Genomic DNA, 17,344 nt, shown 5'->3' on the forward strand with positions numbered 1-17,344 from the left:
ACTCCCCTCCCCCCCCTCCAATTGTGGGACACTGCTGCCCGTGGCGGTTTCGTGAGACAGATGAGAGATATTATATATGTGTATGTACAGAAGTGTAACTTGTAAACCCTAGGTGAAATCTATCAGTCAATAAACATCCTAGCATCTGATGTGTGTGACCTCTAGCATGTATATACATCACATTTCAAAACTTACAAACTAAACCTGAAATAAAGACTCGGAGACTTAGGTTTGGCAGAAATTGTTAGCTGATTTATTTTAGCACTTTTAAGCTAGATTAATTTATTAATAATTAATTAATTAATGGTGGCCCAGAAAGAACGGCTAATTAACTAAGCTCCACCCACACAATCTGCATACGTAATCAAGCCTACCCTAACAAGCGGTATCCGCTCGACCTACTGCATTGACTACCCACCCATCTGATGGGTTCGCTGCCCCCCGAGCGGGAGATCGAGCGAAGGCCTAAGCCAATGAGAGGCGAGCGCACCAAAAAGCAAACATATACGTAGCATCATCATTTGAATAAGAACTAATTCTATTCACCTGCCGTTCTTTCCCGCCTATCAGCCAACGCGATTAACACCCACCCAACCATAATAACACAAGGGAGGGAGGGCGGGAAAACTTTCAGGAAAGAGAGAAATACTCCTCCCTTTCCTGCCCTGATATCCCAGCTAACACTGCCCTTTCCTAAGTCCTTATTGGACCACCGAGTCACATGCTTCCCTAGGTCACACAACAGTCTTGGATGTTTAACCCACTCCATGCCTATTGCAGACATTACGTTATTCTAAACATCCTAGCATCTGATGTGTGTGACCTCTAGCATGTATATACATCACATTTCAAAACTTACAAACTAAACCTGAAATAAAGACTCGGAGACTTAGGTTTGGCAGAAATTGTTAGCTGATTTATTTTAGCACTTTTAAGCTAGATTAATTTATTAATAATTAATTAATTAATGGTGGCCCAGAAAGAACGGCTAATTAACTAAGCTCCACCCACACAATCTGCATACGTAATCAAGCCTACCCTAACAAGCGGTATCCGCTCGACCTACTGCATTGACTACCCACCCATCTGATGGGTTCGCTGCCCCCCGAGCGGGAGATCGAGCGAAGGCCTAAGCCAATGAGAGGCGAGCGCACCAAAAAGCAAACATATACGTAGCATCATCATTTGAATAAGAACTAATTCTATTCACCTGCCGTTCTTTCCCGCCAAAGCGGGGACTCTGAGCCCAGAATCCCCGCCCGGCCACCAACCTAACGCACTGAGCTACAAACAGAGATAGATCCTCCAAAATTAATGAACCATCCCTAACCAAATGCACCACGTTAGGCAGGAAGACCTGATGGCACCAAAACCTAATCCTCTCCTGTGGGTCAACAGCACCTCTGGCAGCTAGAACCCACTGTGCCACCGCCGATATAGCTGCTTCCGAGCCTCATTTGAAGCCTTACCATTTCTAACATCTCTCAAAATGGAGTCGGGGAAACAATTGGAGACCAACCAAGGTGCAGAAAAACCAAGCTGTATTAATGGCTGCAAATCACTCAAGATCAAGGCCGACAGCTTCAATCGGGACATTTTCCCAAATTGTTGCCTCCAGCTGAAGTACCAAAGACCTCAGACACTGGCGGACGTTCACCTCAAGGAACGCCTCTAAACTCAAGCCAGTACGGCCCTCGAACTCCAAGCCACCAGACTAACAGAGAATTCGCAACCGGCCTACCCCCAGATGAGGCCCAGCCGGCTGCCCAATACACAAATGAATGTTCAACTATGCACACTCTGAGCCTATCCTTCCCCATACCTCTAAAGGAGAAGCTATAAGAGGAGACTAGTAGTATTTATATTAAAGGGTTGACCTAAGTATAATAGGAGGATCTGCCAAAAAGAAAATAAATTTGTTCTGTTGAAGCACAATTTTAGGTGCTTAAGACATGCTCCAATACCAATTGAAGCCATACCAGGAAACAAAGATGGAAAGAGACAAACAGGGGGAGGGCAAGGTAATGGAAGGGTATAAGGAAAAAACGGGTGTACTCGGCCGGAGAAAAAACGACTGGACCTTCTGATGGACTCTTAATTGAGACTATAGCCGAATCAGAGTGATCAAATTCAGTCCGTCAGTTCAGGCAAAAAGCGAGAAAACTCCGGACGCTGGCCCAACAGCAGAGCGTAGCTAATCCCCGAGTAGGATGGACAAGGATGGGGGAATAAACAAATGACCTCAATCAAACACATACATACAAAGCGCAAGGACCTACAGCGCAGTAGGTGAGGCCTAATGTACTATTTAAATTGCGGCGCGCCACCTTCCTAGTGATTTAAAGCTCGACAAGGCCAATTGAGCGGCTATAGCCGACGTGGCAGCCCCAAGGCAGTGGGAATGGATTCCAAATTCCCAATGGAAACTTGCTGGACAACGCCACCTCGACCCAGCAAACTGACATCAGGTCATCAGAGAGCCACCAAACTGCAGGAGCCAGAGCCTGCAAAGGAAAGCCTGACCAGTGTATAAATGTTTGCCAAGGCCACTGGGAGGATGACCTAGGGCATCACAGGAACCAAGGACACACTTCCACCCCCAGCCGTCAGATCCATCTCGGCCGCCTAATCTTAAACCCCCGAACCCCGGGGACTAGTCGGATATCTGATGCCAGCAAAAAACGCAGCGTGGGTCCTAGAAAGCACTACCAGATAAGACACCCGAGGGGCACCATGCAGCTGTAGCAAAACAGCAAGGATAGACTCCTCCCTGACAATAGCGTATCGTAAGCAGAGTCTGCGCAACCCTAAACCAGCAGCAAGCAAAAGGTGATGGGGTGGTGGAGAGGGGAGGGCATTTTTTGGAAAAATCAAAAAGAAAATACCCATTAGGTAATGCGCCAGTACCACCCCGAAGTTCCCGGCACTAAACATCTCCTAGAATAGACAACATTAACCCCAACCCCCGCCAACCTGACTGCGCAGATCAGCCAACCCAACGCCCGGAACATACGTTCCCTAAATAGAATTGCGAAGTGCAAACATTGCAGGGCGAGCTGCCCCTAGCCCACGCAACCAAGGAGACCCGGCCTACCGGGTAGATGGCTGCAGCCCTGCATTGACAACTACTAGAGCCAGCTGGTTCCCATCCTGCCCAATTATGGTAGACAAGCGAACCAGATGATGGGATCCGGCCACGCCCGCAGCGGCCCTTATTAGTGAGCGGCAGACAAGTTACCCATGGGAACAAATTACTTCAGGTAACAGAGGTCATACACAGCGGCAATCTGGATTCCCAGAAAGGACAGGTAAGTAACCGCTCCTCCATTCCAACCTCAGCAATTAGCACACCAAAATGTCCGAATAGCGAACAGAAACCCCCCAGGAGCCTAGCGCAGCGTTCAGAATAAGCAGGGCCAACAAAAAGCAATTCCTAAAGGTAGTGAGAGATCCAGCCCTGACACGGGGACACTTCAACGCCCCAGTGTAAAGGTGTGTAACCCCTTAAATTATGCACGAGAAATGGAACACCCCATTGGCAACACTTGACGATGAAGTATTCCTCGCCTCTCCACAGCAGATCCGTTCGCTAAGGCTAGTGAATAACAGGCTAAAGGTGTTATAATCCTGATTTATTTATTCATGGCATTAAAACTTTCAGGAAAGAGAGAAATACTCCTCCCTTTCCTGCCCTGATATCCCAGCTAACACTGCCCTTCCCTAAGTCCTTATTGGACCACCGAGTCACATGCTTCCCTAGGTCACACAACAGTCTTGGATGTTTAACCCACTCCATGCCTATTGCAGACATTACGTTATTCAAAAGTTTGCAATCCCTTGACATTCAGAATGCAGCCACATTTGCACCTGTGTACGGCTCACATTCAAGAATACAATATGCATAGAAAAGCAATGTGTGATCAAACTGTGTTGTAAATAGATTGACACTTTGGTCATAGCCAATAACAATAGGTGCAATTATATTTACTTTATGACAAGTACTGTCTTTTAAACACTGTGGTGTTATCAGTAGTGTAGTAACATGAGCAGGGAGGAGGGCAGGGAAGGGGGGATTGGGAGGGTTATGGGCTGGTAATAACAGCAGGATATTTAACCCATGTTAGGCAGCACACTGCATGCACTAGGACAAGCAGATTGTACTATACAACTTCAGCATCTCAGAGAGAGGGACAAGCCACCATGAGCACAGTTGGGCAAGTAAGGAAACCAGCTTGTTCATGTCTGTTAATTGTAATATATTTGTTTAATCTTCTGGTCTGTATAGATAGAACCTCAACTTTCCTGCCCGACAGTGTCTTTCCAATGACATATTGTACAGATTAAATCAAGTTAATTTTATTTTTAACGATCATGATCCAGTTACTAAAGTATATTAAATAAATATGTAATGTAAAAGGATAAATCATAGATAGCAATGTGTTTTTTATAAAAGCAATTTTTTGTAGTTTTGGAACAAATTTTAATGTACAGTATTCAGAAATGAATTAGTAAAGTGTACATTGTTATAACTGGTGTTATATAATAAATATTTAATAACATATTTCATGAAAAAAAGATTTATTATTAAATGTAATGTTTTTGTAGTTCCTATTAAATACATTAGCAATGAAGCCCTTAATGTAACTTGCTGTTTAGAGTGTGTTGCTTATATTTATATGGGCCATATTAGTATTCAGTTCCCTACAGAGACTATTTATCATTATTATCAGTCACTGTACCATTGGAATGTACGTATTATATAATCACAGCCCCACAAGTGATATAGTTGTTGACTTTGTGAGACTCCTTCTAGGAAATCCTGTAGGGAAGTACCCAGGGGTAACTGTGGAAGGGGTGGAGGAGGTGTGACACCACAAACCTGCCCCTACCACAGAATTCCACAATTTATGGCAATGTGCAGAGGTAGGCAATGCTACTTTACTGCAGAAGGGTTGACTAATCTCCTGGGATCCTGAGATATGTCCCCCAAAGTCTAGAATTTTCCAGACAAGGGCGTAACTACCATAGGTGCAAGGGGTGCAGCTGCTATGGGGCCCAGAGCTGAAGAGGGCCCATCTTTGCTGTCTAAGTATATGTTTTACATACATTTATCACAATAAGTTGCTAAATAGGGGGCCCTTTCAAACTTTTGCTATGGGGCCCACAATTATCTAGGTACGCCTCTGTTTCCAGACATTCTGGTAGAGCAGACAACAGGACTACGGTCCAGCATCTTACCTAGGATTGTAGGAGAAATCCTACACAGATACAGTGCATGATTCAGGTGTGTACAGAATGAGCATGGCTGCAGCTTACTTGGCAGCAGCAGCCATGCTCAGATATGGTAATGCAACAGGAGTTGTCTGGTCTAGTAGACACCGCTATCTTGGATCATCTAAGACACCATCAGCAGCCTGAGTAACAAATAAGGGTCTCTAAGATCTCTGCTTTTCATGGGCGTTCCCATTAAAACACTGGGCGTACATATGCTAATGCAGTCGTGATGCACGTGCAGGGGGCGGACAGCTGACATAGTCGGATGCCAGCTGCCAGGCCAATTCCCTGCATTTCTTTGCTCATATGTCCGAGTGGTCTGGACCACCCTTACATATGCGTGCGTCTTCACCAGTATTCCATTGTCAGTGGGCATGCGAATGGATGTTCATGTAAAACATCCGCTCACAAGCCTTGCAAACAAATTTGGTGTGTGAATAGGTGGTGCGGGCAAAACATTCACAAGGCAGGGATTGCGTCATTCGCAAGGGTCCGTGCACACGTCCGAACGAATGAACCAGAATAAGGTCCAAATTTATAACATGTGTATAAATCACTGAATAATTAGTTTCCAATGTATAATGTTTTTCTCTCATAATATAGCTTAACAGATCTAAAATATCTAAATGTGTTACACAGAACCATAGCTGTGACAAGCAGCACACAATCTAAACACTATATGCAATGCAATGTATACCGCTGACCAGATACTGTACAGTAGTACAAATATGTGGAAGACATGTGTGTGTGACTATTAGTCACTTTCTTGTCCACCACCTTGACCGGTCAGCCCGCAGCCATCAAGCAGGTGACTTACTGAAGGAATATGATCTACAGTATGTGTCAAATCTAAAAGTCACCACAAGGACAAATGAAATGTCTATTAAATGAAAATATCAGAAACAATGGGTGAAATGTAATAGCATGAGAGATTCAAAAAGTGAGAGATTTGGTAAGAAATCTTCAGGTTTTTTGAATTGGAAATCATTTACACTGCAAAACCAGTTTGAGTTTACAGTGTAACTGATTGCCGCTTTAAAATAACTGGAGATTTCTTACCAAACCTCTCACTTTCTGATTATCTCACAAATTTCACCCAATAACCAAAAGTTTTACAGATTTGTCAATACTTAGTACCATAGTGATGGGTAGTTAATGAATGCTTAGTTAATGATGCTGGAAAATCAAAATAGACAGTACAACACAGCACAGCTCATCGAAAACCTCTCACGTTGCTCTGTGTAGACACAGCCCGTGTGTTGCTCACACACACACAAACACACACATACTCTGCTTAATATTCTACTGGGTTTATGGGTGCTGCTGCAGCTGCATGCTAATCAACTCATATACATTCATCCTGAGTCAGTACCTCTAAACTACCAATGGTGGTGCTGCTAACTGAACTAAGCTTATAGCTTCATGAATAGTTCAGTAGTTCATTCAGTCCATAGAGTTCATGCAGCTCATTCAAAGGAGAATGTTTTCTAATGTCTTAGGCGGGAGAGTGTGCATTGTATCATAAACTGTATACAGTTTACAATTATACAATGAATACTAAAAACCCATTAACCCTCCACCCAAGCTGCATTCCCTATTTAATTTAACAATAGCCCTTGGAAAGAAGCTATTCTTCATCCTAGACGTCCTATTCCGTAGGCACCTAAACCGCCTACCTGACGGTAATAGCACAAATAATCCGTTTGCCAGATGAGTTATGTCTTTTAAAATATTGTGTGCTCTTCGTAAGCAGCGTTTACTCTGAATCTCCTCAGCAGACGGGAGTGTAGTACCCATTATATGTTGGGCCGATTTAATCACCCTCTGTATAAGTTTCCTTTCTGCAGTGGTACAATTTCCATACCAAACAGAAATGCAGCTGGTCAAGATGCTCTCAACTGCACATCGGTAGAAATTTAGCAATATACGATGTGACAGTTGATGTTTTTTCAACATCCTAAGGAAAAAAAGGCGTTGATGAGGCTTTTTTACCAAGCATTTAATATTAATTGACCAGGTTAGGTCCTCAGAAATCTGAGTCCCCAAAAATTTGAAACTGGAAACACGTTCCACACATGCTCCATTAATTTGTATTGGCATGATTGGGGTAGATTTTTTTCTTACGAAAATCCACCACAATCTCCTTAGTCTTGCTAGCATTAAGGAAGAGATTATTTACTCCACACCAATCCACCAGATGCTGAATCTCATTCCTGTAATATTCTAATAAAGCCAATACTTACCAAAATATGTACCTGTTTTATTCCTGATGACAGTTTTTGAATGAAACTGAAACGTAGACATTCAGCATTTGTCTTCATTCTTAAAAATCCAAGAGTGCCGTCTGTTCCTCTACAATACAAAAATATATAAAAAATATTTGTATCTCGCAATATACAGAACAATAAACAAACTCCCAGGGGTGGTAAATCAAAAATCATTAAATGAACAAAGATAACACAAACATTACTGGGAGCTTACGTGCACTATACCAGTTCACCATATGTTGAAAAGTCCTCACGCTGTCCTTTAGCCAGGTAGATGATATAACATTGGAGGTAAATGGTTAAAACACCCCTAATGTGCTGGGAGTTTAGATGCTCCTTGTAATAAAGAAGATGATATGTTGCAATCACGCTTCTCCGCACAATGGTGGATAGCATATACAGTGTCCCTTGATAAAGCTACCCAGTGTGGCAGGGATTTGCTGCTGGACACCCAGCTTACACAGGCTGGGATGTGGTAGCTCAGCGTTTGCTGAATGTGCTCTCCTGTTTCAAAGGAGATTTACTCAACTGGAACGGACCGAGTTTTATGCTGTTTTGTGGTATCCCAGCCTTCATCTATCTATTAAGGGCAGGACACGTATTGGTTGCCAAATGTTAAGGATGACACTCTCCACAATCCTAATACCCCGTGAACCGCGGACACCCATTTTGTCAGAAAATTTTCTGCAGCTCAAGTCAACACAGCATTTGGTCCTTTGGAGTTGGTTACTGCTTGAATTCCAGCTACAGAGTGACTCTGTATCTACTATATCCACCATTGTTCTGAGAAGTGAGATTGCAACATATCATCTTTATTACAAGGAACATCTAAACACCCAGCATATTAGGGGTGTTTCAACCATTTCCATTCAGCTCATTCAGTTTATGTAGTTCCTTCAGTTCCTGCCAGTGGCGTAACTAGAAATGAAGCTCCCCCTGCCAAAAAAAATCCTGGCGCCCCCTCCCGCCCCCAACACACCCAAAGAGCACGTACACACTGAGGGGTTTATTCTGCTTGGTACGGTGGGACCGTATACGGGCGGATCGGGGTTTTTTTTTTTCAACTGCGCATGTGTAGCTTTCGCTATGCGGCGACCTCACACCGCTCACGGATGGGTCTCTCCGTGGGAAAAAACCTGTCCGCAAGAGCACTGTCATTGTGGGCGGCATGGGGGCGTTTTTAGGGGAGCGGCCGGAATAATGAGGAAAACTGGGCGTAAACATGGGCGTACACGAGGGTGTGCACCAAAAATGTACGGTGCCGCAACCTCCTCGATCGGCGAACGCACCGTGCATTTTGGCCCAAAAACAGGCGGACACCAAATATAGCTCCAGACCACCCCTAGAGATACCGTATTAGAGCGGACGCCTGGGTCTGCTAATTAACGCTGATTACTACACAAACACATACACCTGAATGTAATAAGCAATGCTGCAGGCTATTAAGTGAAAACCATTATTTCACTACCTGCAAGCCACACACAGCCCTCAAACACATTGGAAGCTTATCTTTCTATACTTCAACATGTAAAGGTTGGTTTAATTTTAGGTAAGATTCATTCAAAGACCTGCTTATATATGTCAAGGTAGTTATTTTATAACCATCTACACCCATTCAGAAAGTGTTTTTGTATACTTTAAAAAGCAGGACACTCAATTCACAGAAGTCGACATGTGTCAACTTTTTCACTGTAGCACAAACATACCAGTTTTTTATATGGAAAAAGACACATAAACCACTTCTAAGAGCAACAATGATGTTTTTGGACTCAATTTCTACTTGCACTGTGGCATACGTTCAGATATACGGAAGGTGTCGGTGTGAAAATGGACGAGATCCGTCCGTGCACTTTGGCGTACGCTCTGATGTACGCCAGGTATCGGTGGCTAAGAGGGAGATCAGTCCGTACATGGTGGCGTACGCTCAAGTGTACGCCATTCCCCATTGTCTGTGTTTGTGATCGTCCGTGTGCGGCTGTTCTGTGGGCGGACTTTCGCTCACCGTCCGCGTACGGGAGACGTACGGTGAAACGGATCGTACGTACATTTCACCGACCTAACGAGAATAAGGCCCTGAGAGCGCAGATACAGATTGAACAGTACCTGCACTGCTTGAATCCATCAGTGGGGCCCAGGAGGAAAGCATCCTGAATTCAGAAGCAGGGACGGTTTCAGGGTGTCCGGCGCCCTCCTGCCCAATTAATTGCACTATACAGTAGTAAAATCTTATTTACATTACATTACACATGGTGCCCCTGATTCACAATACACCACATAGTAGTGCCCCATATACACAATCCCCACAGAAGTTGTGCCCCTTAAACACAATGCCCACAGTGGTGCCACTGAAAACACCCACAATAGTAGTGCCCCTTATACATAATGCCCACAGTAGCACGCATTACACAGTAAATCCACAATAGTAATGTACCTTATACACATAATACCCACAGTAGGAGTGACGTAAGGTGTGAAGAGAGCAGAAAAGGAATAAAATAGGGAGAATGGGCAAATGTGAGAAGAACAGTCAGTTGTGAGGGGAACAAGGTAAAAGCGGGTGTTGTAAAATGGATGGAGAATACAAATGATAGATAGGGTACAAGGAAAAAAAGATAGAAGGGAGAAAGCCAGATGCTGGGCAGAGAGAGGGCAGGACAGCCAAATGCTGACCAGAGAGGGGGGGAGGGGCAGCCATATGCTGTCAGAGAGGGGTGGGACAAATGTAGGGAGAGATGCTTGGCAGAGAGGGGGAACAGATGTGGGAAGAGGTGGGGCAGTTGCTGGGCATAGGGGACAGATGATGGGGAGATACTGATAGGGGGAAAGATGATGGGCAGAGAGGGGTAGGGACGAAATATGATGGGCAGTGAGCGGAGGAAGAGATGATTGTCAGGGAGAGGGGACAGATACTGGCAATGGAGAAGGGGACAGATGCTGGAGAAATACAGGCAGAATGGCATATGCTGGGCCGAGAGGGTCACAGATGTGCGGGGAGAGATGCAGATGCTGAAGAGAGATTGAGGGGGCAGATGCTAGGCAAAGAGGGATTAAGGACAGATTATGGGCAGGCTGCCCAGCTGTTTCCCACCCGGTGTGCGTCTCTTCGCATCGTCATGTGGTCAGAGGTCACGCTGCAAAGGCTGCCGTCCGCACCATTCGCCACGCTCCCAGACACACTGCCTGCCACACTGCCTAGTCGCACCGCCCGCCACAATGCCTGGTCATACCACCCGCTCAGCAAACCCGGCCAGTAAACACTAGCATGTGTAAAAGCAAGGGACTTCAAGGACCTGCCACGCTCCCAGCCACATTGCCTTCCCCGCTCCCGGCAGCATTAAATGAACTAATCTTTTCAACTAATCTTTTGGGTGAACTAGTTCATTATGTACTAATCACTAAACTGAACTAGATTTCCCATCACAACTTCTTCACTGTTCTATTGTGCACAATTAAGCCCCCATTCACTGTGGTGACTTCTCCCCTCAGAGAAGTCGCATGCAGTGCTCCCTTGAGCCCCCCAGACCTTCCCAGGCGGCAGGATCACATGCGATATATCGCATGCAATCCCAGGAAAGCCAGCCCAACTCAAAGAGATTGCTTCTGCAGCAGGGGTGACACGGAGGGTCTGGTGTGATATGCACGGGACTGCGCATTGCATCAGACCCTCTGCCAGTCACCTGCAATTTGTGTTCTTTTCCTGTGATTGATTGCTGCAATCATAGGAAAGAACCCAAATTGCATTAAACATCTCCCAGTATATGCAGGGCCGGTGCTAGCCACCGGAGCGCCCCAGGGCCCCCGCCCCGGTGCCCACTGTCGCGCTGTTACCGGGGGGAGGAGAGGGGGGGTGGATGATGCGGCCGCTGCGGGAGAGGGGTGGATGATGTGGCTGCTGCGGGAGGGGGGGTGGAGGATACGGTCACTCCGGGGGGGGGGAGCAGGAGCGGTGCGGCAGCAGCCACCGAGTTTGCTGGGGGTGGGGGGGGAAGCAGCTCACCTGCCGGTTGCCGTGTCTCTCCACAGCGGCATTGGGCGGGTGGGTTGTTAGAAGTGACAGGGGGAGGGTGTGATGAGGCGAGGTTGCTGGGTTACCGACGAGGATGTTGGGAACCCCCAGCTCCGGACTACCGCCCTCCAGTGGCCGGCGCCCTAGGAAAATGCCTACAGCTGCCTAGTGGTGGCGCCGGCCCTGAGTGTATGGAGGCTTTACCATCAACTGCATATAACAAACCCTTTAGCTTCTACACTGTGGGATAGATTCAGACCTGTTCTCGCCAGGCTCCGTATGTTTATAGCCTAGCGAACAAGTAAATGCCGCCTGCCGCCAGACTGATGTCCCCCTTCCGGCGCGCGAATCCCCTCTCTAACATGTGAGAGGATGTGTACCCTAACACATACCCTGGCATGCAGCCGCAAGGAGGAGAAATCATTTGATGGTCACTAAGAAAAGTCAGCATGGACTGTTGTTCGAATTTGGGGAGGGCGCTGGGATCATGTGATGTCAGCCTCACGCCCCATTCACACGTCACCATTCCTGAGTCTGCAGGGGAATGCCCAGTGTTTTTATGGGGATGCCCATAAAGCTTTAGGCGTTCCCCTGCTGCCGCCCCCTGCCCATCCCCAGCCCTCCCTTCCCAGAGTGAACAGCCCGGTGCAAACCACGAACATCAGGGGTGGGGCTGAATTTGGCCCATAACAAATGGGGCTGAATTTGGCCCCTCTATATAGGCTGTGTATAATCGCTGAAAATATCCATCATACTGTACTAATATGATGTGGGCATTTGTTTCCTGACAGTGAGGTACTATATAAACAAACTGGCTTTTGTTCTCCTTTACTGATACACTAGCATTATTCACATATGCTGCAGAATCAATGTATTTTATAATGTAATTATAATTATACAGATTTACAGTATTTGTGTACTACAGCTTCACTATACATGAGGCAAACATACTTGCATACTGACTGTCGTAGTTTCAGTGTGGTGCTAAATAATAAAATAGTAATTTAAACAACAAAACTATAGAATTTCTAATCCTAAAGTCACTAAACTGCACATGCATACAGTATCTGCTAACTTTCCTAATTGCAATGGATATAGTAGGTCACACCTAGTGGCGTAACTACGTGGTTTCAGGGAGTGCAGTTGCTATGTGGCCGGTACTGTCTCCGGGGCTCACCTTTCCCTGTGCCCTCAAGTACCCTTAATACTTTGGATCCCACTGACCACCCTTCCCCCTTTAAATCTCTGAGCAGTAGATCCGCCCACCCAGTTATGCTGCAGAGTTCATCTCAGCTGCCTGCTGGGATGGACTGTCAGTGAATTTGGCCAGTCACAGAGGACCATACAAGCCAGATGACCTCTGTGGGGCTGCATCTGGCCACATTGAAAACTTTGAAAAGTAGCTCCATGGGGCTGTTGGATTTGCAATGTCAAGACCTGGGGGTAGCTGGTGGCATTACAAAGTCAGGACCAAGCCATGGAGGCATTGGAACATCTGGAACATGGTGGGATGGGGGATCGTGGACTTGCTGTGAGGACTGGCAGCTTATAGCTATGCCACTGGTCACACCCATGAAAACATACACAGATCTATCAGAGGCCCAATGGTGCAACTACCATAGGTGGAGGGAGTGCAGCTGCTATGGGGTCCAGAGCTGAGAGGGGCCACCTTCACTGTCACAGTTATATGTGTTAAATACGGCACACTTGCCTACTTTTGAAAACTTCTTCAGGGAGATTATAGTTGGTGAACGATTTCAAACTATTTCAAAGTGGTTTTTTTCAGTTACAGTTACATATTTCATATCTCAGTGTACAGTATGGCCACAATATCTGATGCAGTCTGACAGAAAGTTGAACTGACAGTGTATGCCCTGCATAATAAGAGGCAAGACTTATTCAAGTAGTTTTTGAAAGATGAACATGTCCTTGTTCTGCCCAGCCTCCCATCAGCCATTGTGAAATACCCTCTCCACTTAGATACTATGCAATTAAACAAAGAACACTTGTACATAAACTGGTAACAAAAGAGCATGTGTGCAGCAGTTCTATATGTTCAGTTAATAACTAACCGAAGTAAGCTTTTCATGGTCATTGTGGACTTTTATGGGAGAATTCCAGTCCTAAAGTAGTAACTGTGGGTGACATTTAATAGAATGCGATTTTTTGCCGCAAATTCGTATATTTAATGAGGTAAGTATTCTGGGGAAAAAAGTGCAATTAAGTGCGATAATGTGTGGATTTTAGGCATTAAAATGTGCGATGTTTAGACACATTTTCCCAAATTCGCATCTCATTAAATATGTGAATTGTATACTTTTCAATGGGAAAACATCTGGATGCGAGTTCCGGCGTGACTAAAAATCACACTTTCAGAATGTGCGATTTCGGGGCAAAATCTGAGTTTTTTGCTATTTTTTTTCGCATCTCATTAAATATGGGAACTCGGGGGAAAGTGTGATTTTTTGGACGTTTTTGGCGGGAAAAAAACTAATTTCTGCATCTCATTTAATGTCACCCTGTGTGTTTAAAGTGGCCATTCTCATCTGGCTCTGAGATCCCTATTACACTAACAAAAGGTGCTTCCAGAATTTGAAATACTACACTGTTTGTGTAAATCCCCAAATATTAGCAGTGACAGGTTTGCTTTTTATTTTATTTGTAAATCAGCATTATGAATGTACTTTTCTGGCCATACACTGTGATACAACTCACCATCAGAGAGTCAAGTACAGGGGAATTCTTACGAGAGGTCGGTAGTTCTTGCGAGATTTCTCTTAATCAGCAGCAGCCGGAGACTGTCAGTCCTATTCAGCGGCAGCCGCCGGAGCGTGGGACGGCTGCAGCAGGACAATATGTTAGAGAAATTTTTACATATGGCCCCCGAAGACTTTTTTTCCCCATGCAAACGGCCCAAGGCACAAAAAAGGTTCCCCACCTCTGGTGTATATGAATGTTCCACGATAACTCTTGAACACTTTAATTAATCGTCTTCAGACTTTGCACACTACCTTATCATCTTAAGAGACAATCTAAGTTCGAAGATGGGTTTAATTGGACGACCCCTTAAGGGTGTAGTCATAATGGTCCATGCTATTTCTGTTGTTTTCATGCATTGTGATATGTCCTTGGAAAGCTTATGACTTTCTGAATACAACCAAGGCAGCTGAAAGCACCACCAAGCCCCAGTAATAAAAGGAGGCATGGCCAATGAGAGGGGTGTGGCCAACAGGAGGGAACATGGCCAAAAGAGTTATTTTCTTTCTCTCCTCCTCCCTTGGAAAACCATAAATAGCATGGCCAATTTGCAAGGGGGAGGGGGCTGTGTGCCGGCTCAGAGGCTGCTGCTGTAGCTGCCTCTCTCCCCCACTTAGCACCCAGCACTGAGCAGCATGTGCTGAGTGGAGGAGAGAGACTGTGCTGCTGTGGTAGCCTCTGCTCTCTACTCCCACTGCCCGGTCTCTGCAGCGGGGGTGCAACCTGGGCCCCTCCAACAGACCTGGGCCTGGGTAAAAAGTACCATAATCCATAATTAATTAATTCAGTATACAGCACATGACACAATGGGGGTTGTAGTGCGCCAGAGTTTAGAGACAGTATTATATATGGCATGCTTAGATAACTCTGGAAAGTATTTGAAAACATTGGCAACCACTTATAAGCATTTCACTTATGCACGATCGGAATTCTGTGAAAGTGCGCCTGCACAGGCAGTATAAATACACAATAAAGCAAGCTACTCTTCAGCATGCCCTATAAACTACATTAAGCAGAGGGCTGTTGGCGTCTACTGTTGAAAATGTGAGGCCATCTGCAGAGGTCAGTTAAAGTGGTATCATTTATAGTTTAAAAAGAATCATGGTTGAAGTCTAGTTAGTTATTATCTTAAAGGAATGTGATACGTGCCTGGATGAAGCTGCACAATGATATACTTGTTTTTCTACTAACACACTGCATATGTAACCTCTGTTCCTGATATTCTTTAAAAATCATGCTGCATTTTTTTAAAACATGAAGTATAATAAATGATTTGTTTTGTTGGCATCGTTTCAGGTTATCAAATGTAAGGCAGCAATAGCATGGGAGGCAGGGAAGCCTTTCAGTGTGGAGGAAATTGAAGTTGCTCCCCCAAGAGATCATGAAGTTCGGATAAAGGTAATGATGATTTATTATTTCTTCCAAATGAAACTTTGCTGGAATTGTTGCAAAACTGCAGTGATTGCTTGCTGCATAAATCTCAGCAGTACAGCACAAATACATTGAAATGCTAGCTCTCATTGCTGCTTCAGCAGTCTAGAACCAATGGTTTCTTCTGATAAAACATGATGTTAGGATATCTCATGGACAAATCGGATACCAAAAGAACTAGCCGACGATTGTATAGCTGTGCACTTAGCTGAAATGTAAGTTTTGAGTTTTTCGTCAAAACTTAAAAAACTATCATTGGTCCATCAAGTTTTGAAATAAAAAATAGCAACAGTGACATGGCCATTGCCCATTTAATTTGGATTAAAGCTTTGGGGGGCCCGGGACACTTAAGGCACTAAAGAAAATCATTTGGGACACAGGGATCAGGTTCTTGTGCAAAAGCCTTCAGCGCATATGTGACAGCCTCACTGACACGGTGTGGGGTGATGAGTACCTGGACTTGCCGGCTTCAGATCTTCACGGCCTCTTCTTGGATGAACCTGTGGCAGGGAATGGCACAACCCAAGGAGGACCCACAAAAGCAACAGTACCACAATTAGCAGCGACAGTAATTTTATTTACCACTACACTGACTGGCCACTGCAATATTTCAATAAGTTGCAAACGATGTAACAAATTCTCAATAAACAGGCATTTATAGTAAAGCATAAAATCAAACAATAATCACTCTCTACTTCAGCAATCAATTTAAATGATTCAAAAATCTCAATATACTCTAACAACAAATCAATTAACATACACTGCCACAGAATGCCAGTCTCTGGCTCAAACCAATGGTCCCTCGTCGACAGGTCCTCAAACATATAAGTGTATGTCCCTATGATAGTGTGCACACTTATTTATGATTCCTAGGGAAGGGTGAATGACAAAAACAATCCTCACTGAGGGGCAGGCAGATTGCCGGCTCAGGGGTAACCTCCTGTTTGTAACTGTAACAGGCTGCAGGGGTAGCCTCAATATAGAGCTGTCCTGGACAGGGTGAATCTAGCAGGCACTTCTCTGCCCTGCTTCTGTATCATTTTACTGGGGTTAGGCAGACCTTGTCCTGTCTGAAGGGCTCAGTAGGGTACTAGCCTTTGTAGTGGGAGTCTATGAGGTGGCTCTATTTCCTGATATCCCCTTACAAGGGTGCAGATGCTGTCTCAGGGGGACTGAATCAGTACCTTGGGTGTTGCTGGCTTCTGCCACATGAATCTCTGGCTATACTGCTGCATGCTGTCTGGCCCCTCTTCTGGGTACTGCAATGTGCTCTCTCTCTCTCACTCTCTTCCTTCTGCTCACACTTGGGATAGCCTCCATCAACTTCCTTTCACATGCCTCAGTGCACTTGTTCCCACTGTCTTTAGGCAGCACTCTCCTTTTTCTCTGTAACACTGGGGTTGTTGCAGCTCTTCTTCACAAAGCTTTTTTACCTCTCTCCACATGTCCTCTCTCACACACTGCTGCTGGGATCCCCTCTGACCTCCCAGCTTCCTGTCACATGTGCAGGGGAGCTGAGTCTGTTAACCCCTCACAGCCCTGCTGACAGGGGAAAGGACCTGTTCTGGCAGCATTGGCTGCAATGTTAACTCCCTGGGGGCACAAGAAT

The 17,344-nt window shown here is 45.3% G+C and overlaps 1 protein-coding gene across 1 annotated transcript in view; it reads left to right on the forward strand.

Annotated features, from left to right (window-relative positions):
• The first annotated feature begins 4,146 nt into the window (after positions 1 to 4,146).
• The window catches only part of LOC146026928 (all-trans-retinol dehydrogenase [NAD(+)] ADH4-like), a 43,005-nt gene continuing 29,807 nt past the window's right edge, over positions 4,147 to 17,344 (forward strand). The window contains exons 1-2 of the mRNA XM_083157974.1: positions 4,147 to 4,218; positions 15,601 to 15,702. Of these exons, the coding sequence (XP_083014100.1) occupies positions 4,201 to 4,218; positions 15,601 to 15,702 (120 nt within the window). The 5' untranslated portion in view covers positions 4,147 to 4,200. The remainder of the gene's footprint in view (positions 4,219 to 15,600; positions 15,703 to 17,344) is intronic.

This window comes from Crinia signifera, chromosome 1 (assembly GCF_055691185.1).
Source record: "Crinia signifera chromosome 1, ASM5569118v1, whole genome shotgun sequence".
Classification (NCBI taxonomy): Eukaryota; Metazoa; Chordata; class Amphibia; order Anura; family Myobatrachidae; genus Crinia; species Crinia signifera.